At 44.1% G+C, this 25,357-nt stretch overlaps 1 protein-coding gene across 3 annotated transcripts in view; it reads right to left on the reverse strand.

Annotated features, from left to right (window-relative positions):
* The window catches only part of RALGAPA2 (Ral GTPase activating protein catalytic subunit alpha 2), a 94,999-nt gene that overhangs the window by 59,494 nt on the left and 10,148 nt on the right, over nucleotides 1-25,357 (reverse strand). For 2 of the 3 annotated variants that reach the window (XM_039717091.1, XM_039717093.1), the window contains exons 4-24: nucleotides 23,216-23,273; nucleotides 21,954-21,997; nucleotides 21,323-21,497; nucleotides 20,301-20,416; nucleotides 18,974-19,112; nucleotides 18,346-18,545; nucleotides 16,166-16,393; nucleotides 15,744-15,917; nucleotides 14,811-14,948; nucleotides 14,065-14,213; nucleotides 13,677-13,788; nucleotides 12,774-13,011; nucleotides 12,093-12,257; nucleotides 10,789-10,929; nucleotides 9,250-9,387; nucleotides 8,652-8,734; nucleotides 7,734-7,824; nucleotides 7,435-7,614; nucleotides 5,482-5,675; nucleotides 4,918-5,016; nucleotides 4,535-4,690 (exon numbers count right to left, since the gene is read on the reverse strand). In XM_039717091.1, the coding sequence (XP_039573025.1) occupies nucleotides 4,535-4,690; nucleotides 4,918-5,016; nucleotides 5,482-5,675; nucleotides 7,435-7,614; nucleotides 7,734-7,824; nucleotides 8,652-8,734; nucleotides 9,250-9,387; nucleotides 10,789-10,929; nucleotides 12,093-12,257; nucleotides 12,774-13,011; nucleotides 13,677-13,788; nucleotides 14,065-14,213; nucleotides 14,811-14,948; nucleotides 15,744-15,917; nucleotides 16,166-16,393; nucleotides 18,346-18,545; nucleotides 18,974-19,112; nucleotides 20,301-20,416; nucleotides 21,323-21,497; nucleotides 21,954-21,997; nucleotides 23,216-23,273 (3,018 nt within the window). The remainder of the gene's footprint in view (nucleotides 1-4,534; nucleotides 4,691-4,917; nucleotides 5,017-5,481; nucleotides 5,676-7,434; nucleotides 7,615-7,733; nucleotides 7,825-8,651; nucleotides 8,735-9,249; nucleotides 9,388-10,788; nucleotides 10,930-12,092; nucleotides 12,258-12,773; nucleotides 13,012-13,676; nucleotides 13,789-14,064; nucleotides 14,214-14,810; nucleotides 14,949-15,743; nucleotides 15,918-16,165; nucleotides 16,394-18,345; nucleotides 18,546-18,973; nucleotides 19,113-20,300; nucleotides 20,417-21,322; nucleotides 21,498-21,953; nucleotides 21,998-23,215; nucleotides 23,274-25,357) is intronic. The other variant, XM_039717094.1, reaches the window with a different exon arrangement.

The raw sequence follows: 25,357 nt of genomic DNA on the forward strand, positions 1-25,357 counted from the left end.
TGGGGCAGGGCAGTATCTGGTATTGGCCTCCACAACAGATAAGGACAAGCACAAAAGGACAAACTCTGAATGGTGAAAAAGATGTACTGCTTTTGCAGCTTTAGGTGTACCACATATTATCAAGACTAATAATGGACCTAGTCATGTTGCTCAGCATATGTTACTAAGTATTTCACATTCTGCAACTGGTCTAGATGTTGTAAGATGTTTTCATTCCTCAATGAATGGAATTTTCAAAGCCTTTCTTTGAAAACAAAAAAGGGGGAATGGTGAGTGAAACCCCACAGTCAAGAGTTTGGAAAGCTGTGTTTACATTGAATCATCTCATTATTTCTCCCTCTGCAAAATGCCTGCTCATTACATACAACCTGTGCTGGATAATGCCCCCTGAAGCAACAAACCTGGATGTGGCTCACCTGACTCCTTGACATAAGCCAAGACATGTGGGTGATGGGAACATATAGATTCTATCTTATTCTTGCATGTTACTTTATGAAGTGTATAGTTATTGATGGAATTATATGGCTGATAATGAAGTTTTATAGTTACTGATATTGTTAAAATTCTCTAGCTGTTGATAGATTTATATAGCTGTTGATTTTGGTAATATCCTAATATGTAGCCTTTGACTTATTCTTGTATGATGCTATTGATATTGTCAATATTCTATAAATATAGGTAATAAGGATTTTGATTGTCAATATTCCATAAGTGTCGGTATAAGGATTTTGAGGATATGCAGTGCAGGTTTGGGGAATGAATCAAGGTCAGTACACAGATGCATTCCAGAGCTAATGGAACCTACATAAAAAGACCATGTTTGCTATTTCTTCTGCAAGGGCCCTGCAGGAGGATGGCAGACATGCCTTTATTTAAAAGAAAAGAAAGGAGGAATTGCAGGCACAGAGTTTGTGGTGATTGGGAGTGGGGCTGTGGCTGTGCAAAGAGGTGAGCAGCACTGACAGCAATGAGCCATGGAGTGCCCAGGGGCACTGACCAAAGGGAACAGAGGGCACACAGGTGCAATGCATGAACATGAGGGGTATAAAAGGTTTTACTGAAGAACAAGAAAGTGCTGATGCTTGAAGCCTTCTTTGGTGTCAGTTCTACCTCCACTGTCAGGCAGAAAGATACAAAAGCCACAAATGCTGTTTTTTTTAATGTCAGACCAATGTTAACACAAGCAGGTAATTAATGACTTCTCTGGCAGCAGCTCTGCTGAGAAATGCTTCCTATTACAAATTAACCATTTTCCACACAGAGAGCTCCAGTGGGTGTTTCTACAGAAGCTCAGAGCTGATGCAGCTTCCTTTCCCTCATCACCTATAGTGCCTTTGGAACAAAGAGAGAGGCTTTGGGACAACGGGCACTGGAACCTCAGCACCTCCACTGACAGAGCTTCTCATCCACAGCATCCTTGCACTGCTAAAAGGAACTGACCTAAAACAAAGCTGCTGAGTGCCCTGGCTGCAGCCAGGCTGTGCTCCACAGTCAGGCCTGCTGCTTGTGCTGACATTTAATCACCCAGGACATCTGCCAGCTTGGCGGGACTGTGGCGATTTTCCTCTCATTCCATATTTAAAGTTTGTTCTGCTCTTCATACCATTGAACTGAAAAAGCCACCAGCAGAGTCTCCTCCCTCGGCCATCCATTGTCCTTTCCACAGAAAACCTCTGCAGTCGGTACCTTTGATTATGTTCTCAAAAAACATAAATGCCCTTACTTGCCAGAGGTTCTCTGGCAAGTAAGCATGACTATACTTAAATTTATTTGTTAAAATCACTCCCAAAGTCAGGAGTACAAGTAACCCCCTTGCTCACTTTGCAGGTAACCTCTGAGTGCCAGGTGACACCTCAGTGTTGGTGACAGGTGGCACAGGCACAGTAACTGATGCTCTCCCTGGTAACAGGATGAGACTGGCTAAAAAAATAACACTGAGCAACAGAAGGTTGAAACCTGAAAAAGGATTGAAAACCTGCCTCTTTTTACAGTGTCCCTACAAGGTAAACACCTCACCTGCACTTCCTTCTCCTCTCAAACTATGAGCAGAAATTTAGACAGTAATAAGAAATGGCATCACAAAAGTCCACAGAATTCTCAGGAAACAACCACCAGCAACCTCATATTTAAGTGCCAGAAAGACTCAAGCTGAAGAATCCCAATTATGCCAACAGTTGATTTTCTGAGAAGCGTTGGTAGCTTTTTGGAATTGTGTTTTGGTCCTTTTGTTATTCAGTAAAAAGGAGGAAGCTGTGGAGCAAGGAGACGCTTATCAACTTTTTCAGGTGAATGAAGCAAAAAGTGCTGTTACAGTAAGCAGCCAGCAACAGTAATAAAACAGCAATAATAAAATACATTTCTTTTCTTAGTTCAGGTATTTGTAAAACCTGTCCATTGCAGTGTCAAATTTTGATTAACAAAGCTGTATTTATTACCCAAACCAAAAGACACACCCGGTTGCAGCTGCTCCAACAGGAGTTTTCTGACCATCAGGCTCACCTGGCAGCAGAAGGCAGCTATGCTCACCCAAACTGCAGCAGGCTATCTCACAGCATCCCTACCAACCACTCCCCAGGAACCTTTCCTGATTTTCAACACCCTAACCATAAGTAAAGTACCTTCCCTAACCCCCAGTTTGGTAGCGAACATCCCAGTTCCCTTTCCTTTACCCTGGAGACCAGGGAGGGAAGGCTGTGAGCCTAAATGAATGTCATTCATAAAAAAACAGGAAAAAAGCCCAGACTAGGCCAGCAGTGCCACAGGCTGGAGCAGCTCAGGAGGGAGGCACCCCACAGATGGTCACTCGGCCCTTGACCCTGGGCCCCTCCTGTGCCCCCTCCCTGCAGCCGCCGGTGCCGGGCTTCTCCCACCTGGAGAGGTGATGCAATTCTTGCAGAGAGTTGTTCACTTCTCCAGGGATGTTTGTTGTTAGACACTTCCACATGGACAAATTAGCTGCAGCTCATTACCCCGCTGTCTCCTCTGCTCAGCTAATTGCTACATCCCGGGCTCGGAGTGCCACGGGAGCCTCCTATAAAACACACCCTGACACTGCTCTTTTATGCATCCCCCAAGACCAGGCTGCAAAGCTGGGCTGCACTTGCTGGGAATAACTCTGTACTCATTTATAGCATACTCAAAATCGGATTATTTTGTTTTTCGAGCAGCACCAAAAGCTACACAACACAGCAGCAATTTCCTATTTTCACATTCTTAAGTGAGTGAGGAGTGAAAAGAGAAATACAGTTCAAAAAAACATTTGTCACACAAACCAAAATATTGAAAACCATTCAGGTCGAAGAGGCTCCTGACTGTAATACTTTTAATTATGTAACCACCTAAAAAGCTCTTCTGAAGTAGCCTGGAGCTGGGCTGTCTTCTGATTGCCTGGAGCTGGGTTGTCTTTCTGCTGCTTTCCCACACAAATGCTAGAAGTTGCACTAGTGATCCATACAGAAGAAAAACTCCTCCATGAGACACTTCCCACCCTCCCTTCTGTGAACATTCCTTACAAGGGAGAAATTTATGCCTGTGCTTAGCAGACAAACCCACTCTGTGTTAAAAAGGCCACCCCAAGTTTATTTTATTTCTGAAATCCTGGAAAGCATGCTAGGATCCCTGTTCCAGGAATCCTGTTCCCTGTGATTCCACACCCTCTCTGATAAAAAGGCTTCTACTTTCTGGGCACCCAGCAACCATCTTGGAGCCAATCGAGCTGGAAATATAGGAGCAGGACTAAGGATCAACACCTTGCTCCAAGGCACTGCCAGTTAACACCTCATCCAGTTTCACAGCTAAGGAAAGCAGGCGGGAAAGACAAACACACAGCAGCCAACCTGTGGTCAAGTGTGCCACCAAGAGGCAAATGCAGCCACTAGAGTGGGGAGCAAGAACAAAGAGCAGCAGCCTGCAAGATATCCAGGGAAACCATGGAGGGATTGCAGTGTGGGGCTGCAAAACATCCAGGGAAACCATGGAGGGTTGGGCAGCTGCAGCAGGACTTCTAGGATTTTCCATGAGAAAACCCCTGTCTCTCTATTCTTATCTATATAAAAGGAGTGTTTTCCAAATGCTCTAACTTTTCAGAAGGGAAACCAATGGGCAAGAATCTGGCAACAATTTCTTCTTTCCCTCTGTCATCTCAGAAACAATCAACCTTGTTTGGTTTCCTAAAGGCACAATCAGTAACTCCCAGAATTTCCTGAGCGGTCCCTGTGCCCTTTGTTGCCAATGCCAGCAGAGCTGCAATCCTTGCTCTCATTGCTACAGCTATAAAAACATGCAAGTGCTCTTAGATAGTCTTTATTTTGTCCAAAGAATATTTCTTAATGAGCATTGAGCTGTTTCTGTGAGACAACCATCATTTAACAGCCTAAGTCTGTTCCTCACCTCACACCGAACGCTTTATTCCTGAGGCCACCCCAGGACAGGGAGACCCAGAAAAACTGCCATGCCCACAGCAGCAGCAGGTTTTGGCAGCATCCCCTGCTGCCCTGGCACGGGGCAGCAGTGGCACAGGAAGCACAGCCCATACCTGGTCCTGGCTGGTCAGCCCCAGGCGCATGACAAAGTAGAAGTGCACCAGGAAGTCGGAGTTGGGCAGCAGGTCCTGGCGCCGGCTCATCATGGCGCAGAGCAGCCGGAATGCCTGCAGCTTCCCCTCCTTGTACTCGCTGGGGAGCATGGCTGCCTGCAACAACAACAAACCCTGCATCACTCCTTGCCTTCCCCACCAGCCAGTGCGTGCCCAGCAGCTCTCCCACCAAGCACCTCACATTCAGCTCCTAAGAGCCTTTGGAGGGCACGTGGTGTCTTGGCCAGCAGTGATGGCAGAAGTTAAAAATAAGGCAACTAAATGAATACCATTCACCTCAGATATAGAAAAAAATACTCCTGTGTGAGAACTGCAGAACTGACCTTGAACAGCCATGATGCAAATATCCTGAGAGGAGGGATCAGGACGGGAGGAGAGGGAGTTGACTGATTGTCAACGCTGATAGCGAGGTTGTCCCGGATCTGATGGTTTTTAAAGAACAGTGTTAATAAAAGCATTATCCTTTTTAATGCTTTTTTTTTTCATGATTATGTTTTACTTTTACTTTATTTACATTCAGGTACTACACCTGGGGCTATACAGAGCTCCCACTCCAGCCAAAGCCACCAGGAAAGCTTGGTCTATGCTGCTGCTCCCTGGCCAAAGCAAACACTGCCAGTTTGAGTCACTCTGTGGGCCTTTACACAAATACCAATGTCTGTACTTCTTTTTTTCTTTGCTACTGTTTCCTCACCCCATTTAAATACTCTTGTCATTGGATAGGATTCTCTGTCGGAGTTTGCTGCTGGAAACCAAACAAGACAAAGCTTCCTTTAAGACAGAGCCCTCCCATACCACGTTTATGCTCCAGGTGCTAAATCCCATTTAATAATCATTTCCACAACAAAATAAATGTGTCATTACCTCTAGCTGTAAGTACCACCTACCTTTGCAAGTTTATACCACAGCTCATAAAGGTAGCCAAAAACTTTTGCATGGATTTTAGGTGACTGTATGTTGTTCACATCTCCAAGAATTCCCAGGATTCTCCTCCACAGCACAGCAGCAGAATCAGGATGCCAACCAATAAGGCTCCCACCAGCAATTATACTGCAATCATCAGCCAGGAACTCACTGCTGTCTGTAAATTTAAAGTGTTCCATTTTCACAAGTTAGAAATGTAGTCTAAGCATGAATTTGGTCAACAAAATCTGGTCATTACTCCTCCTAACCATCTTCCATCTCACAAGAATTCTCTCCCCCAAATCTCTCTCTTTCATTGCTGGAGCTGCTTTTCAATCAAATGTAGGCAAAGGGCCTTGCAGGTGACAGCACCAAAGGGCACAGCACTGCCACACCACACTGTCCCCACCCGAGAGGGATTTTCTGCAGGGAGGCAAATGCAGCTAAATGCAATATTCTGGTACCTGAGGGATGTATTCAATCAATAACTGGCTCTTACAGGCAATATTTCTATATTTATAAAAAGTCCTTTCTTTTTTCTTTTTTGTTTTTTTAAGATGACACAGTGTAGCAAGACCTGGCAATGCAACTGGACAAAGGAATAAAAAGCCACGGCTGAAGAGTCTTGAGGAATGTGCTCAGGCATCACCACTCATCCAGAGCAGCTCCTGAGAGAGCAGAGCTTGGAGAAGGCTGTCAGGGTAATGGGATTTATGCTCTTAAACAGTACAAATCCAGACTGAAGTGCACATTTTAATGACAAGAGCTGGTAGCTGCCCTCCTGTTGCAGGCAGCAGCACAGCCATGCTGCTCCAGGCATACCTGCAGCAACCAAGGCATGGAAGGAAGTTGCAGGAAACCTCTACACAGGCAGAAGGAAATAACTCATGTCCTCTGAGGACTCAAGGAAGGTTAGTGAAATAAAAGGCATTTTAGATGCTTTTATGTTTGAATATATTTTAAAAACAACTTTGGGGATTTTTACTCCTTTTTGTTTTGTAGCATTACAAAGCCCCAAAGTGCTAAACCACATGTTATTTATTAAGCACATTAGAATGACCTCCTACAGATCTGTGCTCAGGGAAGTGGCATCTGTGCTCAGTGGCAGTGTCAGTGTTGTTCTGCCTTACCCTATATCAGGTTTCCACAGCAGAGCGAGCTGTGACTTGGCTGGGAGGCAGGAATGCAGTCAAGGGCACTTTGGCTCTGCTGGGCAATGACACATCTGTTAACCCACTTCTCCTTTGACTCCACATTACCTGCCAGGTTGCTACACGTGGCTCTCTCTCTTTGTACCCCCAAAGGGGCAATCCCTACACCACAGCCACAAACAATGAATTTATCGTACATGATTGTTCTTACCATGGGTAGTATTACCTTTTTTACAGCAGCAGTCCCAGCAGCTGGACTAGGTGTGCTGGTTCATTAAAGCACAGATATTTCAAAGGAAAAGTCAACATGAAAAAGTACTCTTGAAATTGTGTATTCATTAGGAAGGCAGCCTGTAAGACATCCCTACATCACTGCATTAAGCTCCTGACCTAATATCTGACTAGCACTACCAGATGAAGGGTACCTTTACAAATGGCAAAGAATGACCCACTTATTTCCTATCAGTCAAAAAAATACAGTGAGACATTTCCTCAGACCACGCTGCTATGAAATAAAACCTGTTCACTTGAAACATGTATTAGTGTGCTGTACTTGAACATTGGGGCAGCCCCACAGTGCCCAGCTGGGCACTGTAAGAAGCCCAGTTATTTTCAGCTGGGCAGGCAGTGGCTTTCTGGATCATCTGGCAAATCAATGGATGATCCAAACCCCTTCTGCTCTGAGTGAGCACGATGAAGGTGCCACGTGTCACACAGGCCAAGCGAGGAGCACAACTCCTCTCTGGGGCACAGGAGTGAGCTCACACAGTGTGGGGCCCGTGGTACCTGTGAGGTTGGCAGGCTCCTGCGAGGGGCTGAGCTGGAGCCAGCGCGGCGCTGCGGGGTCCCCGCCCGCTCCCGCCGCCAGCCCGGCCTCGGGGTCATCCTCGGCCGCCTGCCAGGCCACCAGCGCGATGTCCACGTCAGCTCCACAGCCCAGGGACGTGTCACTGCTCACGCTCTCACCTGCAAACAGCACAGTGCTGCTCACAGCTGCGCCCCAGAGAAGCGTCTCGGCCGGCTGCAGCAAAATCGCAGCAGATTTCAGGTGCTGTGCCTGGCAAAAACACTCTCGGGGTACTCACTTTTCTCTCTCTCTCTGTAATACCCGTGAGATTGCTGCAAGTCTGCTTTCAGATCCAGATCAGCTGTACTGCTGCTCCTCTGCATTAGCACCTGCAGGGAAAGAATTCATCTCAGCTTATACAGCTCTGAGCACTACACCACACTCCAGCAAATTTCACACCCACACAGTCATTAGAAATTAACCACAACCCGGTCAAGACATTCTCATGAATATTCAGAGTATCCAAGTGTATGTCAGTGTCCTTAGGAAAACATAAGGCTTTCCATTTCATTCTTTATCCTCCCTCTCACATCCTCAGTTTTCACACCAACAAGCAGGATTTTTTACCTATGTTTTTCAAACACATCTGAAATAATTTGTTAATGTATAAAAAAAAATCTTTTGGCCTTCATATTTCACAGAGATGATGAGGCTAAGTAATTTATTGTTTCAACTGTTCAGTCAAAAGTTGCCATTAAATATGTATGAAGTTTGCCTGTGCTGATGTCAACTCACACTAACATCTGCCATGCACGGCTGGTGATAGGAACTGTGCTGAACAGAAGCATTTTCATCTATGCTTTAAACCATCAAACATTTATTCCAGTGTACTGTAGCTCTGTAATAGCCATGAATTATTTATATTTTAAAAGTTACAAACTCCTTGTTGATATTTCATAAAAAGACCAAAGCCTTGTGTAAGACTAGAACAGACATACAACTGCAGAAGCAGCTGATGACATCAGGAGACACAAACTGATCACACCCAGCAGGACAACAACCTGCTGTGGGGCTCACTTCCAGATGCCACACCAGAAATGGGATTAATGGCTTTTCACACTTTCACCTCCTAGAGTTTCTGAATGCTAAAAAGCTTCTGATTAGAAAGAAAACACTGCTAGGATCTTCACAGACATTACTTCTGGCTTTGCCTTACTTGCTCGGCTTCATGCTCCTTTACATATCCCTTATTTTCCTGAACCAATTTGGAGTCTGAAGTTGAATTTCCAGCCTTTTTACCTAGAAGTTTCAGAAAGGAAACAAAAACTATAAACATTTGCAGGACCAAAACATGCAGCAAGTCTCACGTAAATTTCAGCTATGTTTACATGTCTCATATTTATAGTTAAGGGCCACAAAACACTTAAACTGGATACAAGAAGCTTTGAAAAATCCTTCAGAAGCATAACATACTTACAGGAGAGGAAGTGAACTCCAACTGCAGCTTGAATACACAAAATTCAAATGCAAGTCAGGCGAAAAGTCAAAGAGTTACATACAAAGTGCACACATATTCCAGATTTCTTTTTTGGCCTCTCTGCTTTACAAAAGTTCCCATCCTGCACTGAGTCTCTAAATTCCTTGAAGTTCTTTCAACAACTTACCAACTATGCAGCGACTAAGAAAATTAACTAAAACCACATTTTAGAGGAGAGCTGGAAACCAAAGTAATTAAGAGTAGCACTTGTGAGGCTGAACAAGTCTCAAATATTTTCCTCGAAAAACACAGTATTGCTGCACTTTACTAGAATTACCTTGAAAAAAATCAGATGGAATCTGATCTGCAATATCTGAAGTGCTGCTGCTTCGAGTTAGCTGCTGCTCTTGGTCTGCAAATAGGCCTGCAGCTTCTGTTCCTTCTGAGTTTTCCAGCTGTTGAGATTCTTCAACTTCTGTTGATTTAATTACAACACAAAATATTTGCAGGAGTTCATATGTACACCTGCAAACTCCTCACCTAAGCGCTATGAAAAAGCAACCCTTGCAAATATTTAAAATTCCCAAGATAAAATTTACAAGTTATAACTTCAGGTCTATAAAACATCCTTAGAAAAACTGTAAAGTTTAGAGATGCATGAGCAGCATAAAAGGTCTAGAAAAGGAGAGATGTGATTTTGGGATTTAACAAAGAGGAGAAGGTCCCATGAACAAAGCTGGAGACCTCAGCTGGGCCCTGTTCATTCTCAAGAGAGAAAGAGCAGAGGCAACAGAACTCCCTGAAATGCAGTGTGGGGAGAAGCTGGCTGTGCTCCCTGAGTGCCTCCAGAAAGAGGGGAAGGAAGGAGGAATAAAGAAAGGCAAAAATTTAGAGTAAAAAAAGCTCTGCATCAGATATAATTTGGGTTTATCTTGTGAGGACAAACCCAACCAGGCAGCTTTTGGTTTGGCTTTAACTGCAAATGAGAAACAAAAGGGGGAGAGAGAAGCATGGAAATCCCCAAGAGAAAATAAACTGACATGCTGGGGAAGGAGCAACAGAAATTCTTGAGATTGCAGAGCAACACAGCACTTTGAGAAATTAATTTCTCTTAGCATTTGGGAAAAAAAAACCAAAAAAAAAACCCCAAAAAAAGCTACTAACACTCCAGTGTTTCCATACAGCAGTGTGAATTCTTGAGATTGCAGAGCAACACAGCGCTTTGAAAAATTCATTTCTCTTAGCATTTGGGGGAAAAAAAAAACAAACAAAAAAAACCAAAAAAAGCTACTAACACTCCAGTGTTTCCATACAGCAGTGTGCAAGTTTTAATATTGCTTTACTACTTAATAAACTCTGTAGGTACTTCAGAAAGTTATCTCAGGAGGCACATACACAAAAACTAACATTTCTGGTATTGACTGACTTCAGCTGACTTTCAATGTCTTACAGAAAGCAATAAAATAAAACATTCAATGCAATTCACTAACTGGAACAATTTCAGCGTTCCCCCCAAAACAACTTGAGATGAAAACACAAAGATGTTTCACTGAGCAGGAATCCCCAGAGGGCCTTAAGGCACCATGTACAGAACTCTCCTTTCTCTTGCTACTGCAGGTAATGAGTCTGGGCAGGACTCAGGAGTCACAAATCCCTCCCAGGAAGTGAAACATGGGAATTTTTACTTTAGTTACTAAGCAATATAGATCTAATTGCAACTGATGGCAGTCTTTAATATCAACATGAACAAAAATTGCTTTGCTTGCAGTGCTGCAAACATTCTGAGTAGAACCAACCAGACAGAAAGGGAACAGACAGAGAGCAGTTTAAAAATATAAAGAACATTGATATCAAAGATGACTTTAAAGTACAGTACCTGACAGTCTGTGAGAGCAAGAAGTGTAAGAGATACCAGGGAAGAGAGAGCTCACAGTGTGAAGCAGAAGAGGTACACTTTTAGTGGCTGGCAAAGCCTCATAAAGATGGACACAGTTGCTGATAGACTGGCTTCGCTTAGCTTACAGGAAAAAATAGAGCAACAATTACATCAGGAACACAGTGAAATATTGCAGTTCTGAGTGTCACAACACAACCAAACCCAGAGTTTCAGGATAAAGGTTTTCAACAGTAAGCCCAGGGGTTTGTCCCCTGAGATGTAAGTTAATATTGTGCCACACTCTCACACTGAAAGGGTAATAATCAGGGATTTCTGATCCACAGACAGTGTGGAAGGGCCTTTTATTTGAACATACACATACAAGAAAAGCCATGGATTAACACTTCCAGGTTCTCCCTGCTGCTCTGGCAGGATGTCAAAGGGGAAAATGCTGCGGCAGTAGAGAGAACCCTTCACTGGAGCACAAACAGGTACTCACTGAATTTAGAAATCAAACTCAAGACTGAACTGGCTCTACTGCCAAAGCACTCAGTGATCCAGGCTGGAGGTCATGCCTCAGCCATGGAGCCACAAACCACCCCGAGTGCTCTCCATCCTTCCGGCTCTCCTTGTAAGGAACTGGGGAGGGAGCTGTGCAGCCCAGCAGCTCCTGCTCAAAGCAGGGGGCTTCCACAGGAGTCTGCCCCAGCAAACCACCACATGGAAACATGCTGACAAGATATAAAGAAAAGGCAGGTTCAGGCTGCTGAAATGCTTGGACAAACCGAGATCTGCTCCATGTCTGGGGTCTCAGCCATTACCCCAACATACCTCAACCCAGTCTCCCTCCTGCTTTCCTCTTTGCAGAAGTAAACATGAGAGGAAAACCTCATCATGCCAAGAAAAAAAGCACATAAAGCAACAATGAAAGGATAATATTTATTAAATACCTGGTTTACCTTGTGCTCCCACTAAATAGTTGTATCAGTATCTGCTATCTGCCTGACAGTAATAAATGCTCTCTTAGGAACTGATAAAAACAGCCATGTACCTCTAGAAAAACCCCTAACATGAACAGGTTTAATTCACAATTCAATGTCCTGTAGTTAAAAGCTTACACAGAGAATTTCCCAAAACACTTTGTGATTCACACTGGCCAAGACATCCTGACACAGACATGCAACCTCTCTGTTGGGGCAGTTAATTATTGAGTTGCTTTTGGCAGCAGCCACCCCTCAGAGGCAGATTTAAAACCTGAGTGTTACTGAGTGTCTGGGTACCAAAGCACTCAGCTGTGGTCTAACCTGTGGCTCTCTGACGGACAATGTTTCTTGCTTTCTCCACTCCCGGGGCCCCAGAGGTTGTGGCACTTCTGAATCTCATTGGCTCCACAACTTCGGGGTGACTTTTCCAGCTTAAGGAAAAAGATCTTCCTACTACAGCTGTCTTCTGAGGCTCTAAAACACCACCTTAGGAAAAAGAACACAAAATTTTCTGGCACTGGATGCTTTGGCGTGTATTTTTGCTGAAGTACGAATGGACTCAGATATGGCAAATATTAATACTTTAAACAACACAGGTTAACTTTTACTATTAATCAAAACCAACTGGTAGTTCAAACTATGTGCATCGATCTCAAGGTGGCATGCAAATGCAGCTAAAATACTGTCAATTAGAAACTTTACTAAAAATACACAGAAAGGAATTTTTACAGAGTTGCCAGTGCCAGCCAACAGCACAAGAAACCACATTTAATCTCTGCCATCCAAAAAACCCTGAGTGTAGGTGCAGACTCCAGCCTGCCCCCAACTACCTCTCCTCCCCAGTGAAGGATGACAACACACAAATCCCAAGTGCTTCACATTTGACTAAACAGGTCCTTACACCAGATTAAGTAGTGTTTAACATTAAATTAATTTTTAAGACTAAGCTTCAATATTTAACCAGTTTGATAAAAAAAAAGGCACTGAAGCACGAAGTCGAACCTTTGCCTCTCTGCTTTTTTTCCTTCTGTTCACTGAGCTTGTCCAGGGGCAGGTTTGTCATCTCCACACCATACACAGTCCTGGCCAGCACTGCTGTCAGGGAGTCCATGATGTTGGCCCACTCGTTGATGAGCTCCTCCCAGTCCGTCAGGCCGGACAGGACGCTGAGCAGCTCATCCCACAGCTCCCGGGAGATGTAAACGCTCAGGTTGGCTCTGATCCAAGCCACAATGAGGGTCTGAGGGAAGAGATACCAGTGGTAGCTCGGGCACGGCTGACAAGATGAGTTCAGCACACCAAACCCATCCCACAACTCCAACCTGCACATCAGCATGGGCTCTTGGTGAGGTACAACTATGTGCAGAGCTATCTTCCCTCAAAAAACACTCCCAGAAATAATAGGGAAAGTTACTGATGAAGGAAATTAAGAAAAATTTCAGGCTAAATGTTGTCTGGCAAACTGAAATAAGACACTTATTATAAACAGCAGAGTGAATGACTATCCTACACCCACAGAACAACTGCAGCAACTGAGCACTGGGGCGGCACTACACACCCAGTTACATTTTCCAAGCTGGAAGTATAGTAGGAAGCATAAATGTCTCTTTCACTCAGTGTGACTCACTTTTGACTTGCCAGCTGGACTTTTAGGAAAACAGTTACTTGATTCTTACACTTTAGAGACACTCACTGAAAATAGCCCATCTGTGCTACCACAGTTTGTAACAGAGCCCTGAAGAAAGAGCAAACCCAACTCTCCCTCCATTAGTAACAGTTTACAAAATAATCACTAGCAAAACATGAGAAACCCCTCCTTCACAGTAATACAAGTAGGTTTCATGGTACTTAACTAAAACTGAGGGCAGTTGTGACAGAGCAAACCAACCAACCCCACTCACTCACTCTGAACAGCAGCCCTGCCATGCTCTGAGCAAACGTGTCCTTTGTCTGGTTCTCCTTTGGCTTCTGCATCACAGCTTCTGTTATTCTGAGGAGTATCAGCAGCATCTGTTCCCTGATTCCAAAACAAAAGGTGTTCCATTAGCTGTACCTGCTCACTAATCTTGCAGCAAAGCCTTACTTATTGAGAATGCAGCCACACTTCAGACTTCACAGATAATTTGTAAAATAGCTTAGTTGGTTGTGGACTGTTAACTTTTTCTCTTGAATGATGGTATGTTAACCTTACCACGTCTTCCTGTTCATGGACAGCTCAATCATTTGTAAAATAGCTTGGTTGGTTGTGGACTGTGACAACTTTTTCTCTTGAATGATGGTATGTTAACCTTACCACGTCTTCCTGTTCATGGACAGCTCCATTATCATACGCCTGAAGATGCTGAGAACAGCTTTGCAAGCATCCACCTGCTCCTTCAGCAGCAAAGGGACCTCAGTGCATGGCTCCAGCAGGAAAACATTTGCCGAGTTTGTCAGGAATACCTAGTGTTGACAGTCCATTTTCACAGTGTTAGGAATGAAAACAGGCAAGACTTACAACAAAATACTGTGCTCCTTCAGTTAAACCTTCCCTTTTCCTTAGAGGAAGGTTCATGTTTTACACATCACTTAATTTTTCTGTTATTCCAGCAATGAGCCAGGTGGCTCCCATGACACACCCACCAAGGCTCACTATGTGGTTTGTGGGTGTCTACTCTGCTTGGGCAGGCAAGAGGACATTCCTCCAGTCATTCATTTCCTTAATTTCCATCATATGCTTAAACAGCCCCAGTATTTTCAATAAATGAAGTTCAGAAGAAGTAAATGCATGGTTCTGATTAATTCCTAGTACTCACAGGAGGAAAAAAAATTACCCTTCTGCGTTAAAATACAGATCTCTGGCCTTAAGACATGGTCATGTGGTTTAATATACATGTTTCAGAGTGACACATGAAGTCCAAATTGTGTCTTACAGAACCAATCAAGACCTGGTAGTTCTTTTCCTCCATCTCAGAGACTGTAATGGAATTTGCAGGTTCTGTGACCAGGCAGGTCATGGCCCCACATGTCCCCTTCCCACCCAGGTCCCACCCAGCTCACCTGCAGCGCAGCCTGAGCACCAGCCTTCACATCCCTGTCCTCATCCTCCAGCACGCAGCCCCTGCTGACAGCACTGGTGAAGGAGTAGGTCCTGCCCCAGCTGGAGGAGCGCTTGTGCCCGCTGGGCTCCGAGGAGAGCTGCCAAACACAGCCTGGTTAGCAGCAGGGCACAAAGGACATGATACAAAACCATCCCTGAGGTCAGCAGCAAAAGCAGGGGAACTGGCGTGGCATACACTCATTTCCACAAGGAATTCCTGGCTATTCTTCATTTCCACACATGGAATTTGAAGGCTCATAAAAGTTTTAGAAGGTATGTTACTTAAAACATTTTTCACCACTTTTTATAGTCACTGATTGTAGTAACACGTGAATTTAAGTCTGGCAAAACCACAAATTCTCTACAAAACAAAGTAAAAACCTTGTAATTCTCACTGTTTTACAAATCAAACCTGTTATTCAGTACTAGAAAACTTCCCTTCAAACAGTGTCAACAGTGTCAAAGGACTTGGCCTGATGGCTCAAAACAGGATATTAAAAGATGATGTACAGGAACTGTATCCACTGGTAAATTTTCTAGATTAAGGTGTCCAGCTACAATATAGAGAAATTAATACATATTGTAAAGTTTTTAAGCACCACCAAAATGAAATAGTTCTCCATGTCTTAGGCCAGCAGATAGTCAATTTTAGCACTGCAAAACCCATCAGTGTTTCTTCCATGAAGTTCCTGATGTCATATTCACACATGCAGGGAATAACCACAAATGACATTTCTCTAAGTGCTACTCAGTAACTATTTCAACTGTGAGTCCTTAAATAAAAGCATTTTTAAATTCTTATTTCCCCCACACTTTAAACTGTTATTCCTCTACAGAGTGAGGTGAAAAGCCCCATATTGCAGCGGACAAAGTAAGGAACAGGGATACCATACATGTTTACCGTCTGTTTGCACTGAGGAGTCTTCCAAGGGAGCAACAGCATCCTGGCTGTCCTCCTTCTTGTCTGGCTCCTCCATGAACACAGGTTTCTCCTGCAGTATCCACTTCTGGTACACTTTCACCACCTTCCGTGTTGCGGATATATCAGAAGGCGGCAACAAAAAAGCCTGAAAAGGAAAGTTCACCGATTTCAGAAGGCAGCAACAAAAACAGGACAGATGTGGTGCATACAAACACACACACTGCCATTTTAAGCAGCAAGCTTCAGTTCCTTCAACAATTCCATAATCTGATCGTTAAACCAGACCTAGGAAGGAGCCCGACCTCAAAGGCTGCTGCTGTGACCAGCACCAAGTTTGCCCAGCAGGGCACCTCTCCACCCGTTCCCTTCAGAAACAAGCAGCAGGGCACAGACCTGGCGGAACACCTCGTTGACGAAGTTGACGTATCCGCGCGTGGAGAGCAGGATGCCCTGCACCATCTCGTAGACGCCGCGGTGCTGCTCCTCCACGCTGCAGAGGCTGCAGCTGCTGAGCCTCCTGTCCGAGAGGCTGCTGCTGCTGGAGTGGCCGCGCTCCTGCTCGCCCGCGGGCGCCGCGCCCGCCTCCAGCTCCGCGCTCTTCTCCTGGCCCACGGCGACCGTCTGCAGGCACAGCACAGCACGTCACCCACCCATCCCAGTACTCTGGGATCATCACAGAGAGCTCGGGATGTGCAGCACTGTAGCAGGCCAAGGGCCTGCAATGGCTCCCTGGTGGTCAGAAGCCTAAGATAGGAAATGCCAAGTCATGATGACTGGACCTTAGAAGCCCCTCTCTTCCACCTTTGGACCCTTGCTTATCTCTCTGTAAGCCTATAGGTCACTTTCCTTTGCCCCTTACTACTGGACAATTTCCAAAACCCCTGTATCCTATATAAACCCCTATTTCTGCCCAGTTCAGCAGAAGAGCTGTCACTGAGAACCTTTGTGGAAGACCCCAATAAAGAATTTCTTCGGAACCTCACACAGCTTTCTCTTCTCTCTCCCTGTGTCTGCCGTGCGGCACCTAGCAAGCTACAGAGCAGAAATCACAAATGAACTGATAATCACTAGGAGCTGATATCACTTGAGCTTGCTAAGGCTGCCTGTGGCTAGCAGCTGCTTGGGGACTCGGCCAGGCTGTGCTGAGCAGGACTGAGCTACCCAGACCACTGCAGCCCACCGAGCATACCCTGGCTGAAGCGGCCATTAACTGGCGATCCAAACTTAGCATCCCATGAACTCTCTCCCCTTGGTCAAGCCCTCAGCCCTGGAAACATCAGTAACTACACACCATAGAGTTAGTCCTCCTGCGGGTAAAAACAGACACCCCCATGGACCTTTTGTGTCATAACTTCCTCTGGATTCTCCTTCCCACGTCCCCTGACTGGCTTGGCATCCCTGGTGGCCACCCCCTTCCTCTGGAGGCCAGTCCCCTCTGCCCAGCCCTTAGCTCTGCTCCCCACCTCTTCCCCTTTATAAGCTGCCCGCTCCACATGGTTCATTCTCTTTCCCATTGGGTTTCCCTCCAGCTACAGTGTTACTCCACTGGAATAAAACCTTGCAAAAGAACCTTTCTTGCCTCTATCACTAAGCCAGTTGTGCTGAGTGGAGTTTGGCTGCGTTGCCTGAATGTTAACTCAACCTGCTTTTTGTCAGCAGAGGTTTGCTGGGGACAAGAGATAGGCAGCAGCACCTGCTATTCTAAAACCCACATTTTTAGGGATACCCTGTCTGGCACAACACTGCCATCCCAGCAGTCAGGCATGACAGATTTCAGTCTGCCGCTCCATCCAAGAAAGAATTTGGTCTTTGCAAACTGGACACTTCCTTACAGCAAAACTGAATTGTCCATGCCACGCAAAGAGTGCAAAGAAAGGCACAAACACAGTGGAGAGGAATCCCCAAGTCCCTTTATCTTGGGGAAAAGATGGATTGTAGCACTACACATTATAAGGCCTAACACCTTTTTGCCAGGTTTTGCTCTGGCACTGCCTGCATTTTGCAACCTCTCAAATGTGTTGATTCTCTGCTGAGCCCACAGCTGACACTCACCTATGGTTCAAGACCAAATGTAAGCTGAGATTGATTCTAAATTCTTAACAGGAAGCTGGAGAGTCTCTCAAAAGCATTGACTTATAAAATTCATTGTGAGGCATCTAACGCCAGAGAAGTCTCAACCATGACTTTATAAATTAAATATTTCTCTAATATCTCATTGTAAACAGCTGCTATAACTGAGAGGAAAACAAAGCAGCCTTTGATGTCACTGGGAAATGGTCCATGGAACCACCAAGTATGACAGTTTACAGAGTAAATTCCAAAAGTCTAAATATAATACTGCTGAAGCTGGTAATAAAACAAGTTATGAATTAAAAAAACCAAACAACTTCTAGCGAATTACTGAAGGGTTTTGCTTGGAGATTCCCTCCTCCACCAAAGAAAAAGAAAATCAAATAAACAGCTACATCATTTATTCACTAAGGGGTACCATTTCTTTGTGCTTCAGCTCTCAGTGCAGTGAGATCACCTGCAAGGTTAGCACGCATGCAAGAGAGTTAAACTTTAAAGCCCACCTGAATAATTTTAGGGAGCACTTCTCCTCCATTTTTTGTGCTCTGAACAGCAGTTAAATACTTCTTTTCAAGGAAGAAGGTAACGAGCCACTTGATAAAAACCACTCGAGCTGCCATGTAGGGGATTTTAGTGCAGTAGACACTCTCATTGTTCCGTGTTGCAGTGACATACACTGGCCTCGGCCTGATATCAGGGATGTCTGGAGGGGACAAAAAGGAAGAGAGAAACAAAGTGGAATCTTAGTAATTGCTTCCCAGCTCTGGCTAAATGTACCCAACGCATCACCCAAGAAATAACAGATACAATGACTGACTGCTTTTATTTTATTAATGCTTGTATTCTATCCTAACTTCATCGCTCCTCGGGAGAATGTAACAGCACAGCTCTTTTCTGACCTTATCACTTGTATCAGTCAAAACAAAGGAAAGCAAAAGGAAGTGCTGCAAAAGGGAGGGCAAAAGCTGAAACAAAGAACCAGCCCTGCTACAACATAAGTTAGTTTTACAGGAAACCAGGGAGAAGAAACTCCTCATCCCACAGAGCTGTAGCCGTACACCAGCAGGTAAGAGATGCTGCTGAGAGCAGGCTCTGGCTTTTTCTTCTTCCAAGGCAAAACCCACTACTTACCCAGCACAGGTTTGTAGAGGTTGGTTAGCTTTGTAAAAGATGGGAACAAGTGAGGAAGATAGTATTTTCTGAACAAAGTAAAGAGAAACTTAAAACCAGTGTCTTGGTTCTCCTTGTTCTTCCACTCCAAGCTGGCAGCCTTTGTCAGAGAGTTAGAGAGAAACAAACAAAAAGCTTTAAGTTAATGTGTTATACTGACAATTGTACTGACAAAAAAACCAAACAACTACACTTTAGTAAGAAAAGAAAAAGCAGCACAGCCCCAAAACCACCTTTACAAACTGCAGTAAGGAAGGAAAGTAAGAACAGAACATCCCCCAAAAGCCAGCAAGCTCAGTGGAAGCCAGTGGATTTGAGCTGTTCTAACCAGAGGACAGCAACTGTCCTGTTCTGCTCCCAATAAATTTGCTTCTTACAGGAACATTTTGACAAAGTCACTTTGAGCTCTGCTTTTATCATTAATATTTTCTTTTGTCAGAATAAACACAAATAAACACTGGAACCACTATGCAATGGGATTTGTAGAATAAGCAGGTTTGTTTAGACCCCTCACAGGTAACAAGAATATAAAAATAAGAGTGACATTTTTGTTTTTAACTGAAGTGTTGTGAGACTCTGATATGTGAAACAAAGGGTGCTGTGGAGGAAGCTGATAATTTCATACAGCCACTTTTTAAAATAAAGCATTTATTCAAGATGACAAAACCCTTTCCAAATATTATTTTGGTCTTGCCTTTTCATACTAGAAAGTGTATCTCAAAGTATTTAATTATAATTTATCTTCTTTTAGTAACAAGGCTCTTTAATGTTCATTGTCTGCACAGCTTCCACTTTATTTCAAATGTTGCTTAATTTGTACTTTTAAAATATATACATTATCTTAATTTATTTCCTGCACAGATTCATCTGATCTGCTTCTAATTAAATTTTATGTACATGTTACTTGCATCCTTTTAAAAACATCACAGAAGCCATCTCTCCTTATCTCTTCCTCCAGTGGCCCTTTACATTCCTTTTCATCTAGGTATGTGTCCAAAGAGAACAAACTGAATCTTTACCCCACATCAATTTTCTAAACGCAACCACGAGCACATAAAACAGCCAGTTATTCTGCAAGTTTGGATAACATTCATTAATTCTTATCACAAAAGTGTAACAAACTTCTTATTTTCACCAAAAATGGCACGAGGAAAATACCTTTGGGATGATTTTCCACTTAAGAGTAAAAAATGTGCTGGGGAAGGGTAAACCCAGCTCCACACAGATGCAGTGTAGGCTTAATCTTCTACCACAAATATGAACAGTTTCAAACATCCATCCTCCTCACCTGAATTACCATATATTTTAATAGGAGCTGGAGAAAATAGCAGGTCTGGTCTTCTGCAATTTTCTCTCCAGAGACAGCTGGCAAAAGCGGCGTTATTTCTTCTGGAAATATCTTAGCTAAAATCAAAGATTTCAAGCATAGAATGCATTAAAATACTGAAATAAAAGTTATTTTCTGTAAAAGATTGATTTGAAAATACCCATTAGGGCACTACCAAGCTGTGCAAGGCCAGCAGCTGCTCAGTTGTCCAAAGTCCTGGCACATCCCAGCGAGGATGACACCAGACTCCCAGCAGCTTGGAAGGGCTGACACCAGCAGTGAGCCAACAAGGAGAAAACCTCCACCTCCAACAAGGAGGAAACCTCCACTGCTTGAGGGGCAGTAAAATGCTCCTGCTGCATCTGGATTAAAACCACCCCAGAGCCAAAGAGCAAACCCTGACCACTCAGAGGGACAGGAGCGGGCGGCTCTAGAGCCGCACCAGCCCAGCAGCTGGACACACACTGCGGCCAGCTCGGAATTCCAGGGGCAGCCAGCAGCACCCACTGTCCCCTCCTCCAGGAGAGGCACCCCAGAAGGTTCACCAGCAGCACCCATTGTCCCCTCATCCAGGAGGGACACCCCAGGAGAACATTCACCAGCAGCATCCATTGTCCTCTCCTCCAGGAGAGGCACCCTATCAGTGAAATTTTGCCCAACTAGGTGGAGGAATGAGGAGGACTCCATTGATATCAGAAGGCTAATTAATTACTTTATTATACTATTATTCTATATTATATTACACTACATCTAAACTGAAACTGAACAAGAACTGAACAAAATCTCATCACTGTCTGCCGACCGACAGTCTGCACATGCCCTGACAGGGCAAGGAAACAAACCACCATCACTTTGGGTAAACAACCTCCACACTGCACTCCACTTTGGCACAACACAGGAGCAGCAGATGAGACAGGAATCGTTTTGCTGATCTCTGTGCTTCTGCCGGGTTCAGGATCCCCCAGCCCCGGGAGGAGGCTCACCGTCGGGCGCGGCCGGCGGGCTGACCAGGCTCTCCAGCGTGCAGGGCCCGCGCGAGGACGGCAGCGGGGGGAAGCCGGGCACCAGGCAGGCGAACATCAGGATCTGCTCCTCGCCACAGTTGGTCTGCAGGGCTTGCAGCCACAGCAGGAACAGGCGGATTCCTTCACACCTGAGCTGCAAGGGGGTGGTTTGGGCAAAAAGGGCAGTGATACAGGTCTGTAAGTGCAGTAACATGGGTAAATAGTTCACAACAGGCAGGGCAAGAGATTTATCCCAGATAGGTGTTGCAAGGTCCTGCCATCATACCAAGGGTATTCACATTATTACTATAATCCTAGTTCTAATGCCAGAGAAAGCTCAAAAAATTAGGTATTAAGCAATATCTGTTAATACCTTCTCTAGGTAACTTCACAAGGTCATGAGAGCAGCAAAATGACTGAAAACACATTAAAATAATCAAGGATCACAACAATAAAACTTAATATTAGAAGGTGAACAAGAAAAAATTAACATGGAACACATTAATTTTTAAACTAATTTTCCACATTAACAATGCTATAGGAAAGCTGCAAAGTGGCATACTTCACAGGAATTAAAGTGAAAAGAAATATGAGAACATCAATGCAATACCTTGAGAGAATTTCCAGTGTGCAAAAGCTTCTTCAGAATCGACCCTGGATTAGGAAAATTAGGTAGACATTATCGGACACCTCCCATCACAATGTTTTCAAAAACATTTCATGAAAGCCTACTTTATTCTGGGGCCACTGTGCTGGCTTTTAAGACAACTATGGGGGGGAACCCCCAATTGAATCAAACTACAATCACCACCACCCAAGATTAACTGTGATGTATCTTTCCAGTGAGGTCATCTGTGTTTCCTCAGAGGACCATGTCTCAATTTTCATTAGTAGTAAGATCTGTGAATTATATACATTCCTTAAATTGACTCCTTCCCATTTAAGGAATGTATATAATGGCAAGATCTCACCATCTCACAAGATTATATAGACATTATCAACATATATAGGGAATTCACATTAATGCACATGAATGTTAAGCAAAAGTAAGGCGTAAATAAATGCTCTGCCAAATTCTGTACATTGCTTTTCGGACACAGATAAAAAATTTTGCCACTATAACCACTCAACAGAAGCATAAAGAATGTATCAGCTACAGAGTAACCAACTGGAACCAATTTGGTCTGGACTAGTGCAGCTGAAGCATTATGAAGTGGCCAGGCAGATGTCTCCTCTTGTTTTTGTCAGTGCTGAGTGGAAATGTGACAACAGCCCTTCCCTTGACCTTTAACTTCCGCTCATTGTTCTTCTGCAAAAGCAACTCCTTGTTCTGATGACAAAAATGGCAGCTGGTCAGACAGTGCTGCAAACCAACCCCAACCAAAAAGTCCTACTTGGAAGGAATAGAACCCCCCCACTAAATTTTAATAAGCAGCATAAAAACCTTTTGGTGCCACACTGGTGGCATTTGGAAGCAGAATTTGAAAAGCACTGATGAATCCAAGGCATTTGATTCAGAGGAAATTATCAAGTTAAACCACTTCACTGGATTGCAAGGTGTTCTCTGCCAGACTCCTCCTATTCCCTCCCTTCTTCCAGAAACTTCAATACCACCAGAGTGGAGAAAAAACAATCTTGGTCTGAGGAAGCCACCCATGAGTATCTTGTGTCTTTCATGGCCAAGGCCATATTCTAACAGGGTGCTGGGAAAATCCTCCATTTCATGAGAATCTGGGAAAGACAGTTGGGGCCAAACTTGCACAAATACCATGTATTCATAACTCTACTCATATATCGCTCATTAAAAGAAAAATTGACCTGAAAAAAACTACTAAAAAGTCAATTTTTTTTTAAAAAACAATTTCTTCTTACCTATACTGCGAAAATGCCATCGATAAAAAATCCTCTCTGGTAGTAGCTGCAATATTTTCTGCAGGAAACAAAACTAGTCAAATTTTCTGTAATAAAACTGGTTCGTCAGGAGGTACAGAGAAACAGATGCACAACATACAAATGAGATGGGAATAAATACACAGTTTCTTTTTAAACTACTGGCAGCATGGACTAGGGCTTGGCCACGGATGTGGCAGTGGCACAGCTCTCACTGCTGCTCCACCTCTCAAAGGTCTGACAGTACACAGGGCTTCACACAGGTTCCACACAAAAAATGCCTCCAACTTACAACCTTCCAGCCATTGAAATAAGAAAATAGGAAGACATATTTAAACAAGAAACTAGTTTTGAACACTTCCGTTTGGAAATCAAATTAAATTAAACAATGTTATAAATGACTGACAGTCAGAGCTCTTTGCAATTATCAGACAAAATGACTGCCACGAATTTCTGCACAACAAAGCACCTCTATGTTCTCAGTAATACCACATGCAGGATGCAAATGGATGACAGGTCACCTAAGCAACAGTGACACATTTGAGGGTGTTCTGCACACAGAAGCTGACAGGAAAAAACAAAGCATCACAGCCCAGAAAGCAGCTGGCACTGTGGGCCACCCCTGAGAGCTGGGTGACAGTGTCACCACTGCTGCTAGAGCGTGTGCTCGAGACATGGAGCAGGACAGACCTCTTGCTTTTGACAATAAGCCAAATAAAGGGCTTCAGAAATTATATTCAACATTCAGAACAGTCTTTTTGCACATGGAACATTCCTTTCTCCACAGCAAGGATGGTAGTCATGACAAGTTCATGGACACAGGGAGCTAGACCTCAGGTCACAGACAGGCTGGTCCTCCTCCACACCTTCACCATAGCATGTGCTCCCCACACAGGAAATAGCATTTCTGAAAGGTTAACCAGAATAAAAATGCAAACCAGACAGGTCCTCTCCATGTTCCTTGTATTTTGTTTCAGTGTCACTCCCCCAGCTCCCTCCCCAGCACACTGTGGCAGCAGGACCCCGGGAGCAGAAGGTCCAGAGGTCGAGCTCCCTGTCCGTGGGCAGCAGGAATGCTTGGGATGAAGGATCTGACTGGCTAAAAATCAGGCCATGACTCACATTAGGGCTTTACCTGTTAGTTAAGCACCAGGCTTCTGCCAATCAGATTGCAGGATCCATGGACAAAGAGCTATCATTATCCATCTAAACATTAAAACACTGGCAGCCCCCCACTCCTTCAGACTATTTCTGGCATTAATCATTACTTAAGTTGGCACGGGGCAGAAAGGAGTCCTAAGCTAACCCAGGAGCACTTCTAACCCAGCCTAACCCAGGAGCTCTGCGTGGGAGCTGGGTCTGTGCCCAGGCTCACCACAAGACGTGTGCCTGAGGTGTGCAAGGAAAAGCTCCAGGAAACAAAACCCTATGGCAAACCAGCAACAAAAAACTGGGCTGGATTCACACAACGTACTGAAGGAAGGAAGCTTCATATATCGGCACATTTATCATGGAAAACAAAACAAAACCACACATATTTTGTTTCCATTGTTTTAGTCTGTTACACAGTTTCATCTCAATTTGAACACGAAGTTCCCATCCAGAAAGTGAATTGTGACAAGGTGCGAGCTGCATAGGCTGGAAAAGTGCAAAGCTCCATAACAAAGACCCATTTGAAAAAGAATTTGGTAACAATTTTCACATCCATATCTCAGCGAACTTTAGGTTGTATTCAGAGAAAAGCAGAAGAACAAATGCTGCTGCACAGTTCAACAACAAGCAGGGAAAACAAGCCTAAACTCTTGCACAAAACTGAGGGGGTCAGGGCAGAAAACAACATGCTTACCATTCTTTTGTCTTTACAAAACACAGAATCCAACACCCTTGTCAGGTGACTGAATGAAAAACAATTCAAGGGTTCAAACCACCAGTAAGATTCCTATCTGAGAAAAGCTCCCATATCCCAAAGTCTTTTCATACAGCAAAAAAATGTAGACACTTAAGTCACTTCCCTTGCATTCTCCTTTTCAGCATCTCAAAACCATGAAAACAATAAATATATCTATTTTGAAAAAATGCAAGGGTGTGACTGATCACCTGCATGGTCCTGTCCCACAGCAAGCT

Source organism: Passer montanus, unplaced genomic scaffold (genome assembly GCF_014805655.1).
Source record: "Passer montanus isolate IOZ18808 unplaced genomic scaffold, ASM1480565v1 scaffold37, whole genome shotgun sequence".
Classification (NCBI taxonomy): Eukaryota; Metazoa; Chordata; class Aves; order Passeriformes; family Passeridae; genus Passer; species Passer montanus.